Source organism: Magallana gigas, chromosome 9 (genome assembly GCF_963853765.1).
Source record: "Magallana gigas chromosome 9, xbMagGiga1.1, whole genome shotgun sequence".
NCBI lineage: Eukaryota > Metazoa > Mollusca > Bivalvia > Ostreida > Ostreidae > Magallana > Magallana gigas.
In genome coordinates, this window is record NC_088861.1 from 50,239,090 (window position 1) to 50,263,754 (window position 24,665).

Consider the following 24,665-nt stretch of genomic DNA (forward strand, 5'->3'; position numbering starts at 1 on the left):
CACAAAAAAATCGGTAGTCGTGGTACCCGGCGCAGGCCCAAACTTGTAGTTTAAGAAATTAAAACATCAACATTTTAAGTGTCGGTAAACCTACAATTAATGACAAAAAAATGAAATTATATACGTTCATTTTGCTATTCATTGTGACTTACATTTGTGCAAGTTTCAGGTGTGATCGATTTGAAATTCGTCGATTGTTTTAAAATATGTACCGAGACATCTGACTACGACGGTTTATTGAAATTTGACGTCGATGCAGCGCAATGAAAATCCATCAAGTTGTTGGGAATTTTGGAAGAAGACCATTTCTGCCGTAGAAATTGCTAAAACAAAAACTTAACGGTGAAAAAGGGTCAAAAGCTTAAGTAAATCGGAGTTTATTACTGATAGCTTACATGTAACTACAATTGAAACAAATTGGCTCAATAGCAGGCATTTTTACACACAGACTGCATTTCAACATTTGTAATAATACATACAGAATACACGAAAAAGACGTTTTACGGTAAGATGACTTTTAGGAAGAAATAACTTGATTTAGAACAGAAAATAAAGAACCAAGAGAATTGTAACTGTTGCAATTTTGAAAGTTCTCGTTTTCCGTTTCGAGCAAGAAGAAACATTAAAATGACAATGCGATGAGTGTGTGGTTGTTCTGGATCAATGGGTGTAGGCAAGTTTTTTTTTTAGCTTAACAGGAATGAGCAAATGATGTCATAAACCTCAAAATATTACTTTGATAAAAGATATCCGGGTTTACCTTTTGGTGAAATTTCAATGATATATCTTTTTTCCTAATGGAGTAAGAGTAAATGTCTTAATAATTTATAAACAACCCTCGTATGCTGATAAACAGAGTTGATTCATTATTAATTAAATTATTATTAATTTACTTTGTTATAATATTATTTCTTTGAATAAATTCAATACACATCACCTAGTTTGGATATTAATGCTTTGAATACTTATACCAATTATCATTGTCAGAAAACAAACTAATTTTGACTACGTGTTAGGTTATTATTCATTGTGTTAGTCCAATTTTTTACCAAATTTATATATCAGAAACCCAGATTAATAGAGTGCAAAAAGTATTATAGTAGATAGATTGGTACAAAACAAAATAAACTACAAAACATTTATAGGCGTAAATTAAATTCGATATACTAAGTACAAATATGGCCATCATGCACCAAATAGTTTGCACAATCATATGTAAGCAACACCCAGCAATATCTGCTGATGGTTTTCTCAATTTAGACTTGAAGTTTAAGGTATTCAATGTATAATGAAGGGATATTGAACAATTTTGAATCATTTTAAAATAGTTAAATATTTATTGCTAGATAACTATGAAAGTGAAATGAAACAAATTTACATGACAGACAACATGTAAGAAGCCGGTTATTTTGCACTTTAAAATTTTTTAAAGAGTTATCTCCCCTTGATTTTTAATTTTGTCAAAATATTTGCGGTAAATGATTCATTTTATTTCATATTTTGATAAAAAGAAAGTTTATGCATGTATTTTAACCGAGAGAGTTTTACAAATTATAAGTTACTTTTTACAACATCTTAATAAAACATACGTTGCCCATAGACTTCAATGCAAAATTCAAGGTGTAATTAGTTGGACCATAATTAAAATTCCTTTGGTGGAGTATTTTTATTTGATAACACCTTCAAAATGATATCATGATTAAGCAAATCGGACCATTCATTTATTAGGTACAAAATGTGGTCGTTATACATCGAATACCTTAATAAAGGTTGCGACAGGTTACATATTATTTAATAAGTAAAAACCCTATTTCATCTTACCTTTTCCTTGTAAATGCCAAATCGCTTTTCGTCAACGTTGAATTCAGAAAGTTCTTCAAGGATTTTTCTTAGGAACATAGGCTGTTTGTCGTGGTAACCTTCTACTGTCAGCTAAATGAAACATAGAGTTTATGGATTTCAGTAAAAATTCTCAATTAAGTATTTCAAAAACTGGTTTACGTATTTTTGTGTAGCTTTTGGTGGACGGATAATTTGATTCTTAAAAATATGAAAAGAGAGGTTTTGAATAAAAACAATCAAACCATTTAAAAAAATTGTTGGTGTGTTTAGAAGTTTGATTAAATGCGTATGCAAGCATACATAAGGTTTATATATATTGTAAACATAAAAGAAAATATGCGTTCAAAATAACCTACAAGAAACCCAACTCTCGTGTTCGTTAAGCTGTAACTCAGTCCTGCTAGGCCTGCATTGTATGCATACTCATTCAGGGCGTCCTCAAATAGTTCAGTAAACAGATTAGCCATATTGCAGTTCAGAGGATCCATATAAACTAAAGGACTGCAAAAAATGTCAAAGTTACATAGTCTCTTTATATATTTACAATTGTTGATTCAAAGGTAATGTAACACAATTTATCGCCCTTCTCATTGAAACTGTATTGTAGACATTTTTGAATCAAAATTTGCAAAATTAAACTTTAGATTCAATTAAAGATAAATTTGTTTGATTGATAAAAAGTATATGTTGATAACATTATAGCTCTAAACTACTATATCTAAAGTAATGAAGCATGATTTTTAAAACTGTAAAACACCTCAAGCACGTTATCGTTGATTTTGATTATCTAAACAGTAATTTTTAATTCAATATCAAAGAATATAAAATCTGGAATTGTGCTTAGAGATGAAAAGCGTTTTTGCTTTCAATGTTAACAATTATTGAACAATTAATGAAGTTACATTGTATTATGTCAAATCAAAACTGAGAAAAAGTGAACAGAATATCATAAAGGTGATTTGAAAGTTTTATAAACGTATTCCTCGTTTACATATTAAGTAGACAGCTACAGTTTATGCTTTTTACTCACTTGATCATTACAGCTATTAATTATGTCAATGTAACGTCAAATATATCAATTAAAAGATAAAAATCTGTTCTCGTAATTACGAGATCTTATCTCGTAATAAAGAGATAATTAACTCATTATAACGAGATCTTTTCTCGTAATTATGAGATAGTAAACTCGTTATAACGAGATCTTTTCTCGTTATAACGAGATCTTTTCTCGTTATAACGAGATCTTTTCTCGTTATAACGATATTTTCTCGTAATAACGAGATATTTTTTCTCGTAATTGCGAGACAATTAACCCGTAATAACGAGATCTTTTCTCGTTATTACGAGAAATTAACTCGTAATAACGAGGTATGTTTTTGTCATTTCTAGATCTTTTCTCGTAAAAACGAGATAATTAACTTGTAATTACGAGATCTTTTCTCGTAACTACGAGATAATAATTTTTTTTATGTGGCTCTATTCGTCCTTCGTAATACACTAAACTATCTTTAAAGGAACTCTTAACGAGGCCGGGTCTAATTTGTTCTGCTCTAGATTTTTGAATGATTTTTTTTTACATAAAAATCTACTGATATAATTATAATTTTAAGATAAAAAAAAAATATGACATTTACCACATCGTTCGTTTAAGGGGTCATCTCAAAATTTGTTAATTTTTAACATAGTGCCTAATGGGATTTCGCTTCAAATGTATCAATTTTGCACATTTTCAACATTTTTTGAAAACAACTTCTGCCTTAGGGATTTCTTTTTCTGTTCTACATATCAAATTTATTGCTAAAAGGCATCGAATGGTGAAATAAAAAACCCTTTTACCTCCTGATTTGTTCCTGGGGTCGTATCAAAGTTGTTTTTTGTATGCCCAATTTCCCAGATTTGTCAGATAATGGCTATTTTTTATTTGACCAAGGCGGAAATGGTGCTCTTTATAATATTATTAAAACATTTAGACATATCTAAGTAATTAATAAATTTATAACATCATATATTAAGGGTCATTCATATATAATACATGATTGCTGTCTTGAAATATATGAATTGATAAAGCTATACATGTATGAAAGCGGGTTAAGAAAACGTGACTGAGGGCTAGACTTGCTGAACCCTCTTCACGTTTTCGACCCGAGCACAGATATAGCTTATACGTCGAGAATTTATGTTTTTTCCACAATATAATATCAATCGTACGTATCAAACGAGCTATTTTCAACAACTTTCGCTGAATATCTGGAGTTGAAACCATCACGCCATGGCGTCAACCAAGCAAAAAGATGACGTCACAATACAAATAAAACGCTGCGCGAAAGCGTGCGCATTCGATATGTACTTGGCCTCGTTAAAATGCAGTAAAAAAATAAACGGTATTTTTGTGTTCCACGTCATCAGTATCAGAAAATTGCCATATTGATTTGGAATACCACAGTGCCAAGATATATATTGCGATAGCAATATCTAATGCACATATTGATAAAACATTCCGTAATAAAGGAGAAAATTGAATCAAATTTATATACAAATAATCTAAAGCTTCATTTTGATGTTCTTTATGTGACATATATCTCATTTCTGAATATCAATCTATTTATAATGCTTTATATAGTTACCGTTTTCGTTGCTTAATAAAACTTTGATTGCAAAAAGACAAGTGACAAGAGATATACGGAGCAAAAAATTTGCTTTTACATAAATAATGCAACTGTTAAGCGATAAGCATAATCACACAATAATCATGAAAAGCAAAATTATTAAAAACGTTTTCATTGTGTTCTTACTTTCTACATAAAAGGCAATATTTGAATGGCATTTTTATCAATATAACAATTACGTCAACAATGAACAATCTTTATTATAAAACGAAGAATTCTGTATCTTTTTGGTACAGTAAACTCGACTACTGACATTCATATTTTGATGAGGATTTAGAAATGCTAATGTTAACCATTCTTCAGATTAAATTGGAAAAGGAAAAATTCAAAATTTTGAGCGCAAATTGTGACTAGACACATATATTTCCAAAGCAAGCAGATGCAAACCCAAAACAAAACCACAGAAAATTTGAGCCGATGGCTCAGATGACATTAAAGAATGCATGATGATACCTTGAAATCATAAAAGTCAGACAAGCTTTTGGATGTAAAAATGTGTCGTCTTGTTTAAACCATAACCTAGTCAAGCCAGTATCTTTGATAACCTCCGGCATTGGTGAGTTCTAAAAAAGAAGATAAAACAAGATATTTTATGATCTGTCGTTTGCACTGGTCATAGTGTTCTACTTAAACCACCACGTACATTTTTTTCTCTTGTGACGATATCAATACAAGTTGGAATAAACTCGTTTCTCGGCGGAAGATGAAGATCCTCACTTAATCCACAATTCTTCCATTTCTATATTGAAAAAAAAACCTATTTCACAATGCTCCACATATTGATATTCACGTTATCTATTTCATATTCTTAAGCAAATATTGACCTGTATTGCTTCATCAGCTATATCTTCAAGCTTATATTTAGTACCAAACCATTTTTCTTTTTGATCGACGAGGTCAGCAAATTTCTTTGAAATAACCCCAATTCTGAGGTAAAAAGGGTAAAAAGAACAATAAATGCAATGCAATATTTCGTTAAGTATAATTTAGTAAAATGTATTATAATCATGGAACACACCTGATTGTTTCAGGAATCAATTTACTCAACAGCATTGTGATTAAGTCGGGTCTGTACTCTTTCAATAGACAGGGACTACTCAAAGCCTTGGTGAGGTGGAACGTCTTTTTACATCATTTAAAGAGAATATGGAGTTCAAAATTATGATTCTTTGTACCATTGAAAAAAATTGTTATTAGAGTTCAAGAAATCAAAAAAATGTATTCCCTTTCCTTACCTGCATTGTTTTGGCTAGTATGTAAGTATGGTCGATGGGATGTCCCTTGTTCTGATACTTGAACCTAATGTCAGAAATCTGTTTGCACTCTTCAAAAATCCACTTCTTGGGTCCATTTGTTTTCAGCATTTCGATGTACTGGAACATCATTTGAACGATGTTGTCTATGTTTTCTGAAGATTATATTCATATTTCAAAATAATTATCTTTAAAGACAGTTCATTGATGAATCATTTTGTATGTCATTTATAATACAGTTAAGAATACAGGAATACCTAATACAGAAAACGAAAATACAGTCAAACGTGTTACAAATTAGGCTAATAGGACTCAGCGGTGAAACATAAAAAAAATATTGATTGATAAAAAAATGTCAATTACATAAAGCACTTTTTTTATATTGTATAGAGGAGATGGAATTTAAAAACAATCTTATTAATAATAAAAAAACAATTATGGAAAAAGTTAAGATTAATGCATTTTTAGCCTCATAAAGCTGAAGTTTTTACTCCTGAAAAAAATATCATCTATTTCATCGGTGAATTTTGAGTAAGTTTTTCTAAAAATGTGTTGTCATACTGGTCACAGATCTATAATTTGAGTTGCATTTTTTTTTATCACAAATCTTGCAGGACAATGCACTATATTTTCTTGAATTTCGAATGTGTATAACTTGTAGCATGAAGAATGTTTTTTTTTTTTTTTAGATTTTTTTCATAACTCCTGTTCCTTGTTCGTTTGACTGAAGAGAAAAAATTGTTCTGTGTATTGCAAATGCTACAAATTTAAACCAACGTGTCTGGGTAATAAATTTTTCATGGATATCCGTTAAATTGATTTGTTGTTAAATAGCATCATATTTTAGCTACATTTAAAAAAAAAGATTTTTAGTTTCCCCGAAATTGGATTTTTCAACCGGTGGTTGATTGTGCACCAAGGCTTCTAGACAATATTTCCTGATATTCATTATATAGACAAGCATACCTAATCCTTCCAAAGATAATTCAAAATTAATGTTGAAGAACATAAATCCCTTTGCTCCTGCTGACTGTCCACCAGACAAAGAATTCACCCAACCTGTTAATATTTGTAAATTGTCAAATTTAAGTAATAATATTTTCCTGTCTGTTTTTTCTTTCACTATATACTTCTTGCCAATGAATAAAATGATTTTAATCAAACATTTGGGTAAATAATCCTGAGTATTTACTATTTATCGAAGTCGTTAATCAATGGTGTTTGAAGGTATCGGATGAACAAAGTAAACGAATTAAATATGTTAGCAAAAATAAACTCATATATCTTATTCATTATTAGAATACAATATAATGAGAAAAATAATATTTGCTACATTAAAAGGCATACTTAACCTTTCTGCTTGAGTTTAGAAAATAAACTTCCATTTCCTTCATGCTCAATCAGATGTCCAAGAATATGTCCTGGCTATGAAATTGATACAAGAAATATAGACAGTTAGTGGTAATAAATGTTGAGCTCTAAAATGTTTAAGATTTGAAAAAATTAATAATATTAATTTTAATATTGATATCCTTAATATGTATTATAGGGCGATCGTTGGGACGAGTGCAGCATGAATTTGCATTAAAGCAATGTTTACAAAATGAATGCATCAACGGTGAAAAAATAAAATGATATAATATATTGTATTCTCAATTACACTCCTGCAAATGCGCACAGAATGTTTTTTATATCGTTGCAACACTTAAGATAAACCCAAAGATGCTCGAATGAAAGTTCACGAGACTTTTTAGAAATTTGTGCAGTAAACATTCGACAGGAAGTGTGAGTATATGATAATATTCTCAAAATACGTAAGTACTGATCGTTTTTCATATCATATTTATCTCTGATATGTGTTAAAACATAAAACTCTATTAAGGTACACCTTTACTCAGAATGAAACTAATTCCACTGATGATAATGAAAACCCATTAATTGTGGATTAAAAACCTATCATGGTTGTGTTATTAATCACTTTCGAAAAAGTAGGTCAATTACTATTTTTTGATTAAAGGCATTGAATTCTTTTTTTGAAAATTTAAGAAAAATTCCTTAAAAAATTACAGGTAAAAAATACACATTCATTACATTGATTTAATAGCCACCGATTAATATGATATAAAAGAGTGAGTGGGGTGATGCTGTTAAACGAAGGGTCCCGGGTCCAATGCTCGTCTTGAGAGTTTTGATTTTTTTTTAGAACAAAAACCGTTTTTAATACCTGTTTTGTCTTGGAATCATTGAAACTTGCAACAGAATATACATTATTTACTTATCAACCGTACACGTTCATGTTTAATCAATTTCTCTTGTTAAAATCGCTGCATTGTGTGTCTAGACATGCTTTTATTTCGTTGTGTATATATATACTACTATATTAAAATAATAGACTCGAACTTTTGGGCTTTAATACCGAGAAATCGGAAGAGTACTGTTTTTTGTTTTATATATTTCAAACATCATTGGTACCTGATGATTACCAATTTGTTTTTATTTTTTCTCAGTCAAGCTTTGCCAATTAAAAATCAACGAAAATTTCTAACAAACATCCGGAAATCATCTTAATTTTTTGGATTTAACAATTTAACGCATTACATTCACGCTAAATTACGGGAGGCTCTTTGGTTAATGTTTCCACAATATCACATTTGCATGGATAAACTCAGAAACGATAATACAAATACGTGTACTGTACATTTTTATTGAACATTTGCTATACACGTATTCTGTTCATCAAAGAAAATACGGGAGATAACTCTAACGCATTGCATTTATTATGAAAAATCCCGAGAGTTCCGAATGTGAATGTGGTGCGTAAAAATTGAAGGGAGTAAAAAAAGTTGCTGAAAAAGTGTTGAATTCGAATTTAATTTTTAGATGAAAAGTATTTACAGCCTCAAAATGGTTTGTTATGAATAATTTTACTATTATTTTTCATGCAGCTTCATTAATTTTCTCCAAAATCGTTTCGGAGCGATTCTGGGATTTGTTGCTACATTACTGGTACATGTATATGGGAAGCCTAGCTTCAACTGTGGTGAAGGCCTGTTTCAAAACACAGTTAGATTATTCTAACTAAACAGAGTGAAGTGAAATTAATAGCATTATTTTAGGCTTAAGGTTGGTTATGTAAATGTCAACAATATGGTGTGTCGATGTATCTATATGGTAAATGTCCGATATCAAATTATGCAATGTCAAACCGTGCACACACAGGTCAAAGTCTAGTCTAAATAAAAAAAAAAATTGAAAAAATAAAGTACGAGTTTTCGTGAATGTTGCAGAATAACTCCAAGGTCGAGAAATGTTGTTTTGAAATATATTTTTATTTTAAATTTTTAAATTTTATATTTTAAACAACATTTCGAGATCGAGGAGGTTATCCTGCAACATTCACAAGAAATTTATTTCTATTCTACTAACAGCCCAGTATTTCTACAGATCGTTTCTCCTATAGAGAGACGATATAGGTCATTTTGACGGCTGTTCCGTGTAACCCAATTGGTTTGGTTAGTAATGCTTACATGTGTATCGATCAAAGGAATTACATACAGACGACAGAATTTTTCTTTGGTTTTTAAATCCCTTCACTTATTTATAAAATATCTTTGAGTTATATTCCTAATATTTTAAGGGCAATTTAATATGATTATTACTACTACACGTTATGTATTTTATGTAAAAACACGCAGTAAAAATGTGCTAGGCACAGCTGCATTGATCTCTTAAAAAATAAACAATTGAGGCAATACACATCGTTTTGACTGGAACTAGCACCTGACATTGACATGGTTTTAAAACGTTTTACGGTTTGAAGTTGTACTTTCATGATCAGTGCGATGCAGATAGGTATTTCTGATCTGATAGTTTACTGAAGACGTTCGTGGTATATTGGAGAATAATGTCCGCGGCATCTCTTTGATCTCGGCAATAACTGTAGTAGAATGTTAATTAAACCCCAAAAAACCCTGAAACTAACATAGAATATACAGGATTTACACAACAGGTGTTTTGTTTTATCCAGAAACAAGGCCTTGCTTTTTTTTTTAAAATAATTACTTCGCAAAGATTGAATGTATTTGTCCACTGATCACAGCTGATTAAATTGTCATAAAATTAATTCATTTTGTTGGTAAATTAATCACACTATTGAATTAAAAGATTTTTTAATGGCTTAAAGATGGCTTAAAGAAGTTCGGACATTACAGACCTATGTGTTGTCCTTCAAGGTGGCTTAAAGATAGTCTTTAAGCTACCTTTAAGCACCTTTAAGCCATCTTGAAGGAGAACTTAAAGATGGTCATTCATCCTGTGTTTCGTACTGTTTATTTTTATTTTACCCCACTCTTTTGCACAGGATTTCTCGTAGACTATTCGACCGATTTCAACAATTTCTTTGCAGATGATTGGACTTGATGTATCTTAATAAATTTTTGAAATTTTACTTGTCGTCACTTCTGGTTTTCATTAATGACCTACTCTGTAATTTTTACGACCTATTTTTGTGCAAAGCTGTTAAGAGAAAAAAAGAAATATCACTATGAAATTTTCAGGATAGGTAAACTATAGTTTGAAGTTGTGCATTATTAAGTTGTTTTACGCTATTCGGCCCTTTCTTGGACCTAACTTAGGACCGAAAATCTGGTATGGAGTTTGAATAAATTTTTTCGAACTTTTAGATCTGCATCTTCTTATCAGTTGATACTTTGTTAAGACATATGTAACACGAGTGGTAGAGTATAAAAAGCATTTAAAAAAAGAAAGAAATCAAGACAAAGGGGCTAACCTCTTTTCAATAGGGGCAAAAACGCTGATAAAGTACATTACAATTAACTTTAAAATGATCAAGATTTAGTAATGCATTACAGAAGCAAATGTGTTGATCGTTACAATATCTGTCTGCAAAATCATTGCCACACCCATTTATGATGTATTTATCGATTTTTAGGGGACCTAAAGATTCGATCTTTAATTTTTAATTTTTATAGATTTTTAATATAATTTTTAGAATATCATGGCAATCAGATACTATATATAAAAGAGGGGGGTGTTCTAAAATGTAATCTATATTTTATCGTATCATTTTAAAAAAATCGAACGGAAGATCTACTTGTTCCTCATAACGAGTTCGTATCAGGTGCTACTAAATTGAGCACAATCTTATACAGGAGTCTTTATTTATACGACGTTTAAGGTGTTTGAGATAAAAGGGACTTGTACTTCACTTACTCACCCTATAAATAAAGAAAAATAAAGTAATAACAGTAATAAAGAGAAAAATAAAATAAAAATTTATGTCTCCAGTGCAATTGGAACGCACCTTTTGGATCGCACGTACGAAATGTATTGATCACGCAGAGAGTACCATAAAACACGCTTGGTTTATGAATATGAAGGTGTTAAGGTGCAAAGTTAAGGACATAGATGGAAATGCCAAGTCTAAATAAAATAATTAATCGCTGATATGGGAACACGTCAGATTTACAAATTGTGATCGTAGGGGTTATATGGAGGCAAGTCGAAAGTAGAAATTTCGGCCGGATTCAGGTTACACCAACGCAGGAATCTACGAAAACAATGCAAACTGCATTCTGCACATGCATTTTATCGTTTAGAGTTTTTTTGCTAAGTTGTTTACAAGGATATTCTATTGTTTGATTTAAGCAGGATTGATATATTCTTGATAAATAAAGAAATGAAATACATAGCATGCACATTTATTCAGTATCAAATCGATGATTGTATTTTTCACAGTTCTAAAATTCAAGGGTAATTCATACTTTTATTCTTGGTCTAGATTTAATAGAGTACAAATTATTCACAGGCACCGGAAATATTCTGCACCCGCTTACATCCCGTGCACTGTGTACATTTTGATTTTCCGAGCAATCATTACATCCTGCGATTGTTATCTGTCATTTACATTTTAGACCATGGGGTTTTATTTGACCCTTTCAGTTTAGCAGTAAAAATCGTGCCTCGTGTTTATAGTCTATTTCATAGAATCTAGGGACTACAGTAGTCAAATATAAAATCTAGAAGTTTATTGATTTTAAACTTTATCTTCATTAATTGGTGGATAAAATGTGTTCTAGAAATGTGAAAATACAAAATATAGTTTTTGTCTGCTGTTCCAACAATTAACATGCTGAGTAGAAATCCCCCTGATGATTAGTTTTCGATCCGCGCCTGACCTAGTAATATCATCAATGGTGAAACAGACTATTTTATGCAGAATGTCCCTTGAAAATGGCTCGATATATTAAGTTTTTATACAAAACAGACACCCATTGTATTTTTTAAAAACATGGTATTGCACACTACAATCATCAAATATGTATGATGAAATAAGACATACATCTTAAAAGAATGTCATGTTTTAACATAAACCAAAGTAGGATACGATATGAAAAACGACCAGTACTTGCGTATTTTGAGAATATTATCCGAACACTTATACTTCCGATCGAAATTTCATAGGAACTGAACAAATCTCGGTGAAGTCTCGTGAACTATTATTCGAGCACCTCTGGATTTATTACACACTTAGCAACTATAAAGAAAACATTCCGCACACATTCGCAGGGGTGATTATGTGCCGTTTGATTTCAGGATCTTCTTAATTTTTTTTTTATTTCTCTCCAGATCTGGCAGAAAATAAGAATAAGGCCCGTGGTCCATTTATACGAGTTTTTGTTTGGATTGAGAATATACAGGTATAAACAATTATGTTTAACGGTGTGGTAGTCTGGAAAGCGATGCCAGAACGACGATCACAATTTCACCGTCAGATTCATTAGAAATGTGCACACTTGTATTCGTCTATTATTCACGTTATGTCGCGTTGTGCCGCCTCAATTGTGTATTTTTTTGTGTTCGTATGAATTGTTTTGGTACGAGTTAATTTTAGGATACATGACGTCATTCAAATTTGAGTATGCCATGCCGTGCACCATATTTTTGTTGTTTTTAGATTGTAATCTGGGGAAATAACAGTGTAAGTATCTGAGCACATACCATTACACTCTCGTTATATCAAGGAACACTTTGTACAATGCATATATCTCAATTACTTGTTTTACTGTTACAGTGCTGCTATCGTGAAAGTTGACAAAACTATCCTATCCTATCCTATATCCTGTATCCTGCATCCTATCCTGCAAATAAGCTCTATCCTATCCTATCCTATCCCATACTTTCAAAATATAGGAATGCAAGTTAAATGAAACGAAATTTAAGAATAAAATGATTTTATCAATTAATATAGTACTCAAAATGAATATTTAAATCTTAAAACCGAATATTCATCGAGCGGGATAATTTACTTACCTGTGCTACGGTAAAATTAAATCGTACGCGGGATGGACACAATAACGTAAACAAACAGGTAAGCGATTCGATTTTTGATTTAATTATATTTATGCATAAAAAACAGATAAATAACTTCGATGCACTTATTGAGGAACTGTTTAGTCACATATTTTTATCAAATTATTTTCTTATCACATATAACTGAGCGTAATTCGTTATTCGAGCGATTTGTTCGGCGATAAATGTAAACACGATCTGAAAATAAATGATTTCTTTAGGAAGTTTACATCGTTTATAGTTAAACCACTCGGAGTTATTCTTAAAGTATAAATTCTTAAACATTTATAGCTAGCTAACATTTATTAATTCGATATGTTCAGGTTAATATCGGACAGAAATATGAGTCCCTGTTACATGTATTGGGCATCGAAGAAATTATATGAAACGTGAAGCAATGTCTGTTTCTTGTATACATGTTTATCTTTTAAAATGCCAAATTGGTCTTTTATAAATTCAAGCTTTTATTAATTTGCAGACTTTAAATGAAGTAAATACAAAAATCTATTTCTGACGTTGTCAAATGTTGCATCGAATTCTCGCAGTAACTCCGTACTTGCGTACGAATTGACAAAGATGTAGCGCCGAAATTTTAGCGCGCATTAGTGTTATGCACTGCGTTCTTGATATAATAATTATTCTTAAATGGTTTAACTTGTAAAACGTATTAAATTTACATTGAAAATGCATTGTTTAGCCAATTTTTGTTTCGCAAAATAACTCTGAAATTTATACTTGAATCTGATTGGCTACAGGATGCAGGATAGGATAGGATAGGATAGGATAGAACTTAACTTTTATATTTCTATCATGTATCGTGCATCCTGCATCCTATCCTATCCTATCCTTGTCAACTTTCAGGATAGCAGCACTGTAAAATGTATGACATTAAAAGGTCTCATATAGGACTATGGTGAGCCATTAGTGTCTACATTGTACTTTCATGTTTAATACTTAAACATCATACTAAAATGTATCTTACTGAATGAGATTATACTGTACATGTAAGCATATTTCAGAAGAAATTCTAATGAATGTCTGTTTGATATTTTAAGTACAGCATATAATTGCCTTGTACAGGAGTCCTGCTTTAATTTTAAACTATGTAAAGTTATTCGTGACATAAATAATTATCAATGTGGCTAAAGATCAAACTGTACTATTGTTTTAGATGTGATTGGTTGTTGATTTACTTATGATTGTTTTAATTTGTATCGCAGTCATTTACCGTATAGAATAAATTGGTTAACTGTCATCTTATTTGGCATGCCACATATCAACAACATTTGTGGCAGTACAGTAAAATAACTATCCCTACATATACTGTTCTTGTCGGATACTAGTACAAGACGTTTTCAGATCCAGAGAAAAGGGAGTTGGTCTTACCAGAAAGAGTAAGGTCACCCACCAAAAAGGGAGGCAAATTTTACAGGAAATCAAAGGAAGCAATTACAAAAACAAAATCAAAAGCTATAGGATGGGATAAAGGACGTGCGGCAGCATGTTAGTTCAGAAAAACTGAAAAGTGTAAACAGTATTGAATCTAGTGAACAAGAACTCTTCGAGAAACATCGTTTGTATATAACTCTTTCCCCCTGAATTTTCTGAATTTCTGTTACGGCCCGGGGACATGCAGGAAGATGATGCGTTTTCATCAGAGAATTTTCTCAGGAAAACAGAAGTAGTAAAGACATATGAGTGCATCAGAAAATTGAAACAAGATCTCATTGACAATATGAGTGTGACCTCCTCAAGAAAGCAACAATCAATAACGTCTAATTCTAGGTCCGCAATGGTAAGGAAGCAAGCCAATGTTGAAGCAGTTCGCCAAAGACTCAAATTTCTCGACCAGGAGAAAAAATTGATGGATCGTCAGATAAGACTGGAAGAAGAGGTAGCTCGCATTAAGTTAGATAAGTTAAGAAGAATCAAAGTACTGAAAGTACTGAAAAGCGTTAAGTCGGGAAGAAAGTGTTAAAATATATCGATTGATATGAAAATACACGCAAAGAATCATATCGTTCGTTATTGAGAAAAATGCATTTACTCAGAATTCTGAAATGATGTTGAATTTGGATATGTCTCAGTTATAGAATGCATACTGTTTTAATGATTAATGCACGCTGTCGTGTTACAGTGAAAACAAAATGCTGATGACTTTTTAAAAAATCATAATAAAAGCATTTTTCAATAAATGTAAGTGTAATTTTATTTTTGAAGCATAGACTGATTTATCCATTTGACTGTAAAGTAAAAAATTCCAATTTTCAATATAACAATCTGCCTTAAAGCATGTTCAAAAATGTTTGATTTTAAAATTTTAGCAATATCTGGAAATCGAGATCATTTGTAGTAATTTTATAATGATATTGCTTGTTAGTTTTAAACAGATTTCTCTACTGTTTAGCAGAGCTACAAAGTGCATGCTTCATGTGAAGAAAATAAAGTAAAATGAGATTATAACATTAACATAACATAGGATTATTAATACCAACGATCAAATGATAATTAATATTAATTAATGTTTATTTGCTAATTTTCATCATTTCTTTGTTTTTACATCTGACAATTTCCAAAAAAAAAAAAATGATAAACACTAAAAAAATACAGTTGCAAATTACGATACCAATATTATTGCAAAATAAAAAGCCAAAAAGTTTTGACAAAAGTAACATAATTGTAATCGCATTACAGATCTGCCTTGCAGGGTATGCTACTTATTCTTTAATAACTTTTTTCCATGGAGGTGATTTTTTTTTGTTTTTTGTTTTTGTTGGTTTTTTTGGGAGTGGGGTGGTGGGGTGGGGGTGAGGGTTATGAAATTGGTTCCTACTTCCTGAATCAAAAGATCACTAGTTCAAGTATAAAAAAGGAAAAGATCAATTCATGTATCACTATGTTTATCGAATCAGCACAGAGAGAGAGAGAGAGAGAGAGAGAGAGAGAGAGAGAGAGAGAGAGAGAGAGAGAGAGAGAGAGAGAGAGATTGTAAATCTTTACAAAATAATATGTATAATTACACACCAAAAGAGCCCGGCTTAAAGTACTTCAGTACTTTAAATTTTGTAGCTTTGCCCCTGTAATTATTCATTCGTGTATCTAATGGGTACACTGCCTGCCTTTATGTGTAGCATTCGCAAATAATGGGGTGTGTGGGGTATGTCAATTTGCTTGATATAAATTACTTTTTTTTTCATTAACAGTGAGATACATAAGAATTTACAAAAATAGTTAAGTACAATCAACTTATATTCAAATTCCTATTTTCCATGATTTCTCGTGTTTTAATGGCATTGATTTAAAAAAAAAACTGAAATGTGTTGAAGCAACCCTTTAGTTCAGTAAAAGATTGTTTGGCTCGCGATATGTCAGTTTTTTTCCCATAATATACATGTGACAATGTAAAGCGTATGTTAAACTACAGAATCTGGAGAGTTTTAAAAGTAGAAAAATGTCTAACTTTAAGAAAATATATTTGCAATATTATTGAGAGTCCAAAGACAAAGTTTGATACATTGTAAAGATAAATGTCATTTTATAACTAAAAACAGATTACGTGAATTTAAAGTGCCACTTTCTGACTTTTAAGCATTTAAAAAATCTATATATATTTACAATTTTAGAAAAAGTTGGAAACATGCCAGATTCGTGACCTATCTGCACTTAACAGAAAGAATATTTGGGAAATCTTACAAAAAGATTTACACTAGTGTATCTTGTTACTACTAACTCTTAACGACTTTTTGAATTCTTATTTAAACTTAACTTAGAATTCTTAACAAGAATTTGGTGAATTATGCACAATTTTCTTCTTAAAATGTGCAAAATGCTATTTTTAGTAACAAAGCTGCAGAAGCTAGTTAAGACTGACCACATCAAAAAAATGTTTGTGGCAAAATAATTCATGTATATGCGCACTGTTACACATAAAATATGGAAGTTGATCAGAGAACCTTGCTCCAACCACCGTTTGCATGGTTTTCTTGTAGACATGCTCTTAATACAATTTGTAACAAACCATTTTTTTATTGTCTGGTCCAGATTCTAAAAAGGGTTTTAGAAATCCGTTTAAATGACAAATAATAATTTATTGGTCCAGCATGTTTTTTTTATTATAATTAAAGTATGCTAAATTTCGAAAAATATGCTTGCCTTCATGAAAAGTTCGTTAAGAAGGTCAAATGGCGATTCAAAATGGTGGATAACTAATCTTTAAATTTTGTTCTTAATATCTTTTCAATGGGAAAAAATGACACACACTAATGGCTTGGTTCAACAGAGTATTACATCATATCGAAAGTATGCTTAATCTTAAAAAATGTGAGTGCCTTTCACAAATAGCGTTAATTAGATCAAACGGCAATTCAAACTGGTTATTCAAAACGGCAAATAACCAAGTTTGTAATTTTCTTCCTTTTTTTTAAACGAAGAAAAAGCGTGTAAAAAGGACGATTATCATTTGGTCAAGGAAAAGTTTTATCATGACTTAGGTGTGGTTGTTCAGGAAAAATGTGTTGTTTTACATGGCATGGCATTGACTATGATTTTTTCTTGAATAGAGAAATACATAAAACAAACAATTATAATTCTATCTAAAATCAAATTATAACCAAGGCGTGCCAAATGCCCTTTACATTCAATTTTTAAACATCAGTATATTTTGTCGGACTGAACGCACCTTAGATATGAAAAATATTATGTTGTACCAATTTATGATAGTTTGTTTCTTCTACATATAAAATTTTTGAAAAAGAATTGTGAAATTTGGCCGTTGGCAATTTTGACCTAATAAATGCCATATTCGCCTGCTCAACAAAGGCTGAATATAAACCCGAACGTGACATGCTCACTGTTTTTGTGTTAAACCATTCCCAGTTAAACGGTTAATTTTTCTTAAAAACGCTATAATGTTGTATCTGTTTATGAAGATGTAGGTAATTACTAAGTGCACGGAAACTTAAGCCTTTTTCTATATATGAAATGTGAAGTACCTCATATGTGTTCCTTTTTTCTCATTAGCTTTGTTTTTTGGTTTTCTTTTTTCATAAATTTATTTATTTATATATTTATTTTATATATCACCCCAATTTTTTCGTCTTTACCGAACCTACTGAGATTTACAATTCCTGGGTTCATCAGTATATGTACTTCGTGTCTACTATGTGCCCGAAAAGTTCGGCTTTTTTTTTTCGATATACGGTGCACGAATATTTCAATCATAATATTGTTTTATTATTTGTTTTTTTTTTCCTAATTTGTTATTAATGATCTTTTTGTAAACCATTTCATCTTTTTTACTTTATTTATTTTGAATAAGTTATACAGTATTCCGGAATTTATTTATCCATTACGTTGGAGCATTGAGTTTTGATGTTACGTAGCATGTGTTTATATCCGGTTACGAATATTGATATTCATGGAAATGGTTTCTGTAGAAGGTAGTAATGTTTCCTTATTTCTTGTCTTTTTTTCCCACAAAACACAGTAGGGGGCTAAACGTACTCTCTTTAATGTCAAAATTTTCTCGTTGTCCTGTATCTTACCCAAGAAAATTCAATTTACTGTTGTAAATATCCCGAGTTAAGCTATACACGAAAGAAGCACTTTTAAAAAGGGATCATACAGCAAATTAAATAATATATCTTTTTTATTTTAGACATATGAGCGTGCCTATGGCATCACCTACACCCGAACTGAATCTAGTTGTTATATAACGATACTTTTATTTCAAATTGACTACTATGATCAATACAGTGGTTTTTGGGGGGTTAATCTCGACGCCAATTTCACCAAGACATGCCTGCACATTTTTTTCCATATTACTTTTCATTAGTTGATATCTTTCTTCTCTTCTTCCACACTGGGGCAATGATTATAGTTAAATCCAATGGACAACAAGGATCTTGAGGAAAATAAGTTAAAAGTATTAACTTTAAACTGCCAAGGGCTCAATGATTTCAATAAGAGAAAAGATGTGTTCAAAAATCTTAGAATGAAAAACTACAATATTTATTTTTTACAAGATACGCATTTTAATGAAAAAGAGGAAATATTAATACAATCACAATGGGGATCTAAAGCTTTTTTTAATAGTTATAAAACAAATTCAAGAGGGGTAGCAATTCTTTTAAATAATAATTTTGAATATAAGGTACACAATGTACATAAAGACGACAGTGGTAATTATCTGATACTAGATACCACTATTGAAAATATGAACCTTTTACTAGTAAATATATATGGTCCAAATTTAGATACACCCAATTTTTATTCGGAAATAATAGATAAAATTGACTCGTGTCTAAATACCCAGCATATTATAATGGGGGGGGGGGGGTGATTTTAATCTAGTAATGAATAAAGATTCAGATTCTATGAACTATAAGCACTTGAACAACCCAAAAGCTAGAATGGAAGTATTGAAATTAATAGATACATTTAATCTGGTAGACATATTTAGGGAAACTAATCCAAATCTAAAGAGATATACATGGAGGAGAAAAAACCCCGTAAAACAAGCTAGATTAGATTTTTTCCTAATATCTGAAACACTTACAAACCGAGTACCACAAATTAAATATGAAAATAGTTATCGATCAGACCATTCTCCTGTGATTTTAGAATATAAAATAAATGAATTTATAAACGGGAAAGGCTTCTGGAAATTTAATAATTCCCTTTTAGTTGATATGACATATATTAATTCTATTAAAAAAATAATTAGGGAAGTCAAAAGTCAATATGTTTGCCCCATATACAACTTAGAAAACTTAGAAAATATTAGAAATGACGAGATACAATTCATTATTGATAATCAACTTTTTTTGGACATTCTGCTTGCTGAAATAAGAGGCAAATCCATCTCATATTCTGCCTATAAGAAAAAACAATTAAATGAAAGAGAAAAAAAACTAGAAAAAGATATTGTTTCTTTAGAGCAGAATCTAACAGAAAACTTTTTAAATTCACTTTCAGACAAACAAGATGAGTTACTTAACATAAGAAAAAATAGATTAAAAGGTCATTGTATAAGGTCAAAGTCTAAATGGATTGATGAGGGGGAAAAGCCTTCTAGATATTTTATTAATCTTGAGACTCGGAACTTTATTAACAAACAAATTCCAAATATAGAAAAAGAAAATGGGTCATTCATTCTTGATCAAACAGAAATATTAAAAGAAACAAAAGCCTTTTATGAAAAGCTGTATAAGAAAAGAGAAATCATAGATGAATATAGTTTTTATGATAAGTTGAAAACAATAAATAGCCCTAAACTTAATAATGAAGAATTAAACACCCTTGAAGGTCCTTTAACGAATACAGAGGTACTGAATTTCCTTAAAAAAACAAAAAACGACAAAAGTCCTGGCCCAGATGGTTTCACAAGTGAGTTTTTTAAATTTTTTTGGAAAGACTTAGGTTCATTCATTACAAGAGCAATAAATCAATCCTTTGAAATAGGAAGTTTTTCAGAAATTAATAAACTTGGTGTAATAACGTGCATTCCAAAAGCAGGAAAACCTAAAAAGTTTTTGAAAAATTGGCGCCCTATAACTTTATTAAATGTAATTTACATGTTAGCATCAGGAAGTATAGCTGAACGTATGAAAACAGTTCTAGATAAACTGATAAATAAGGACCAGACTGGATTTCTAAAAGGAAGATTTATTGGGGAAAATATAAGACTTATTTATGACCTCATGTACTATACAGAACAAAATGATATACCAGGCCTATTAATGTTAATTGACTTTGAAAAAGCTTTTGACACTATCTCATGGAGTTTTATCTCGAAAGCACTAGATCTTTTTAATTTTGGACCCTCCTTTAAAAATTGGATTAAAACCTTTTATAATGGAATAAAAGCTTGTGTAATTCAAAACGGTGTAATTTCAGAATATTTTTACCCGGAAAGAGGCTGTAGACAAGGGGACCCAATATCGCCATACCTATTTTTACTTTGTGCTGAAATTTTAGGAATACTAATAAGAAACGATAAAGATATTAAAGGCATAATCATAGATGGGGAAGAATACAAAATAACTCAATACGCAGACGACACCTCAATAATAATGGATGGTACACCTCAATCATATGATGGCATCCTCAGGGTTTTAGACTCTTTCGCACAGGTTTCAGGCTTAAAAATAAATTTCACAAAAACAAAAATGGTTTGGATCGGTAGTAAAAAATTTTCAAGAGATGTATTTCATCACTCACGATGGAAACTGAGTTGGGACAATTTAACATTTGAGCTCCTAGGTATTAAATTCTCAGTAACACTAGATGAAATGGAAGATTTAAACTACTTACCAAAACTCTCAGAAATAAGAAAATTAATAAATCAATGGAAATCAAGAAAATTAACCCCTATTGGGCGAATCACAGTCATTAAGACATTATTAATACCAAAATTAAATAATTTAATACTAACATTACCCAACCCAAGTACTGATTACTTGAAAAACTTCGAAAATGATATTTTTCAATTTTTATGGGGTGGTAAAGTGCATAGAGTAAAGAAGAGTATAATTGTACAAGTTTACTGCCATGGAGGTCTCAAAATGATTGATTATAGGGATTTTATTACCGCACTCAAATCCACTTGGATAAAAAGACTTATTAGGGCTGATACAAAATGGGTAAAGCTTCTAGAATCCATTCTGAAAATTAAAATCCCAGAAATATGGAGGAATGGCACAGATTATTCATATAGTTTATGTAAAACTTTGGGAAATTCATTCTGGAAAGAGGTGTTCATTAGCTGGTTAAAAATACAGGAGCAAAATGTATTAATAAGTAAACCCCAGGTTATAAATGATAATATATGGTACAATCCGAAAATCACAGTGGACAATAAATCAGTATTTTTTAAAAGCTTTGCCAATACAAGATTTATTTTTGTTAGTGATTTACTTAATATTAATGGAACTTTTATAAGCTTTGAAAAATTGAAACAAATAAATCCAATGACAAACTTTATTGAATATGCAAGTTTAAGAACTGCTGTAAGGACCAGACTGAATACACAAGATTTAAACATACCAAACTTACAAATAATAAAAGAATATGGACCTGTTATCCCTAATCATATCCTAATTTTTAATAATAACCGTAAAGGCTGCAAACTTATGTACAACTTATTATTAGATAAAAAGAGAGAAACATGTACATCTATACCAAAATGGAGAGAAAATGGTCATAACTATGCACAAGAAACCTGGCACAAAATTTTTGAACTCCCCTTTAAATCTACACAAGAATCAAAACTACATTGGTTACAGTTCCAAATTCTTCATAGGATTGTTCCGACAAATAAATATCTTTTCAAAATAAAAAAAGCAGAGTCTCCTGTATGTACTTTCTGTAAAAGAGATGAAGAGAGTATTGGACATTTATTCCATGAATGTACTATTGTAAAAGAATTATGGTCTGCTGTTGAAGACTGGATTTTGCGACAGTTTGATCTGTTAATAACATTTGATAAACAATCAGTTCTCTTTGGAAAATATAAAAATAGAGATATTTATAGATTTTTTAACTTGTTGGTTCTTATTGTGAAGCAATATATTTTTTCTTGTAAATACAAAAGTAATACAAATCCAAATATACATGGATTAAAAAATGTTGTAATAGAAAGGCTCTTGACTGAAAAATATATGCTAATGAAAAATTGTAGATATAAGGAGTATGAAAGCCATTTGCAAAATATATGTGATAAGCTATAGCACTGTACTATATATAGTTAAATTGTCTCTTTATGTGTCTCATCTCAATCTTGTTTTGAACTGTGATGTCCTTTTTTCGTGTTTTATCCTTTTTTCCTCCCTTAAGTATCCCTGTAGAACAGGGATCTATCACATGATTATGGTTTAAGTTTTATATTCATATATGAACAATGCCCCAAACCTTTTCCTTGCTCTCTCCCCTTCATTTACTCTCTCTCTCTCTCTCTCTCTCTCTCTCTCTCTCTCTCTCTCTCTCTCTCAAAATTTACTTTCACTACATAAGAACTGTATAATATAGAATAATCATATACTTAGAAGCTTTTCAAGAAATTTATATAAATACATGTACAAGATAAGTCATGTATGTATGTATATATGTTGTGAAAGTGAAAAACTCAATAAAAAAAAAAAAAAAAAAAAAAAAAAAAATGCCATATTCGCCATAGCCATCATATTTTTTTTCAGACTAAGCACGCCTTAATTATGCAAAATCACTTTTCGGCATCATTCATAAACAAGAGTGCTTCAGTTTTTCATGATCATGACAAAGAGCAAACAGCAGGTACGACCGGACTCACTCCTCCAAGGCACCTGATCCAATCTCTATCTTTGTTGAGGTCTGTGTTTGCTTTGCTTTGGTTTTGTATTTCGTTTTATCGATTTTTGAGATTGTTGACATTTTTTTATTGTCATTTTCACTAAACTTTCATTATTTCTTTCATGGACTTATTTGTTACTGCTTGTCAATAAGGAAGATACTTTCAGAAGAAAAAATAAATTGAGTTTTCCGCCACTTTGAATCGCTATTTTTTTCTACTTATTGTTATTTGCATGAAGGTCAGCATATTTTATCGGACTCAGTGCTCTGCATGGCATTCTTACCAATGATAAAGCAAGGAAATACATTTCATCTGTAGTTCTCGTAGAAGTGTACCGGATAAATTTGGGGAGATAGAATGACGTCATAGGTGAGCAAAAGTTGGGATAGGTATAGTTTTTATGTTAGCATATGTGCTGGTTAGTTGATTTTTAAAAGCATTTTTTCTGTATAATGAAAAATATGTCTGCGATTTATGAGTAGGATGTTCTGAGAAATGCTTCTTTTTCCCCTATGTTGCTTTGCAACGCAAAGGATTATTAGGAGTTTAATTTTTTTCACGTGACCTTATAAAATTTTTCCTGAACAATGTGCAGATTTTAATTTCAAATTCCTCCGTTCGTATACGTTGTCTACAGAGCGCCACTAGCATAGCTCGCTATTAATATTAAAAAAAAAAATGTTTTACTACTATAATTCACATTTATTTAGGTATTAGTAACAATGAAGAAAAGGTAGTGCAAATTTCTAACAGAAGATCCTTGAGTCGTTTTATTTTCCATTCGTTCTCATAATTCCTAAAAACTATTTTTTTATGTTTCCCCCAAAACAATAATTTGGTCAATTCATCAAAGTCTTCTGATTTCTTTCGCCTTTTAAATTATTTTTATTTCAATTCCTAAATGGAATTTTTATCTTTAAGGCATCACGGTGACCGTGGTTTATGTTGATTAATAGTTCTGTTTACTTAGTGTCAGAAAAGTGAGCTTTTTAAATTAAAATGTTTTTCCAGTGTAATTTGGTAGCCTAAAATATATCTATTCAAATGATTTAACAAATGATCTTTCAGTTTTGTTAATAAATGATTATCTTACCTTTGAGGCATGCCAATCTGTTAGATCTGGAATGGTCCAACTTACCAACATTGTTCTTATATCATTCACAGGGACAGCATAAAATATTTTCTGAAATATGAAACAATCAGTTT

General features: G+C 30.8%; 2 protein-coding genes and 1 long non-coding RNA gene across 3 annotated transcripts in view; all 3 read right to left on the reverse strand.

Annotated features, from left to right (window-relative positions):
• Positions 1-2,323, reverse strand: part of LOC136271669 (insulin-degrading enzyme-like) — a 62,850-nt gene extending 60,527 nt beyond the window's left edge. The window contains exons 1-2 of the mRNA XM_066072060.1: positions 2,199-2,323; positions 1,822-1,932 (exon numbers count right to left, since the gene is read on the reverse strand). Of these exons, the coding sequence (XP_065928132.1) occupies positions 1,822-1,932; positions 2,199-2,309 (222 nt within the window). The 5' untranslated portion in view covers positions 2,310-2,323. The remainder of the gene's footprint in view (positions 1-1,821; positions 1,933-2,198) is intronic.
• Positions 2,324-4,961: 2,638 nt separating this feature from the next.
• Positions 4,962-5,632, reverse strand: LOC136271670 (uncharacterized). The gene is made up of 4 exons (XR_010709609.1): positions 5,527-5,632; positions 5,333-5,435; positions 5,152-5,247; positions 4,962-5,071 (listed from the first exon to the last, which is right to left on the reverse strand). It is a non-coding gene; the product is annotated as an uncharacterized lncRNA (long non-coding RNA).
• An 84-nt stretch (positions 5,633-5,716) lies between these two features.
• Positions 5,717-24,637, reverse strand: LOC136271942 (insulin-degrading enzyme-like). Its single transcript, XM_066072539.1, has 4 exons — positions 24,553-24,637; positions 7,114-7,186; positions 6,728-6,820; positions 5,717-5,916 (listed from the first exon to the last, which is right to left on the reverse strand). Exons 1-4 carry the CDS (start codon positions 24,601-24,603, stop codon positions 5,717-5,719), a joined length of 417 nt encoding a protein of 138 aa, XP_065928611.1. The 5' UTR covers positions 24,604-24,637.
• Between the last annotated feature and the right edge of the window lie 28 nt (positions 24,638-24,665).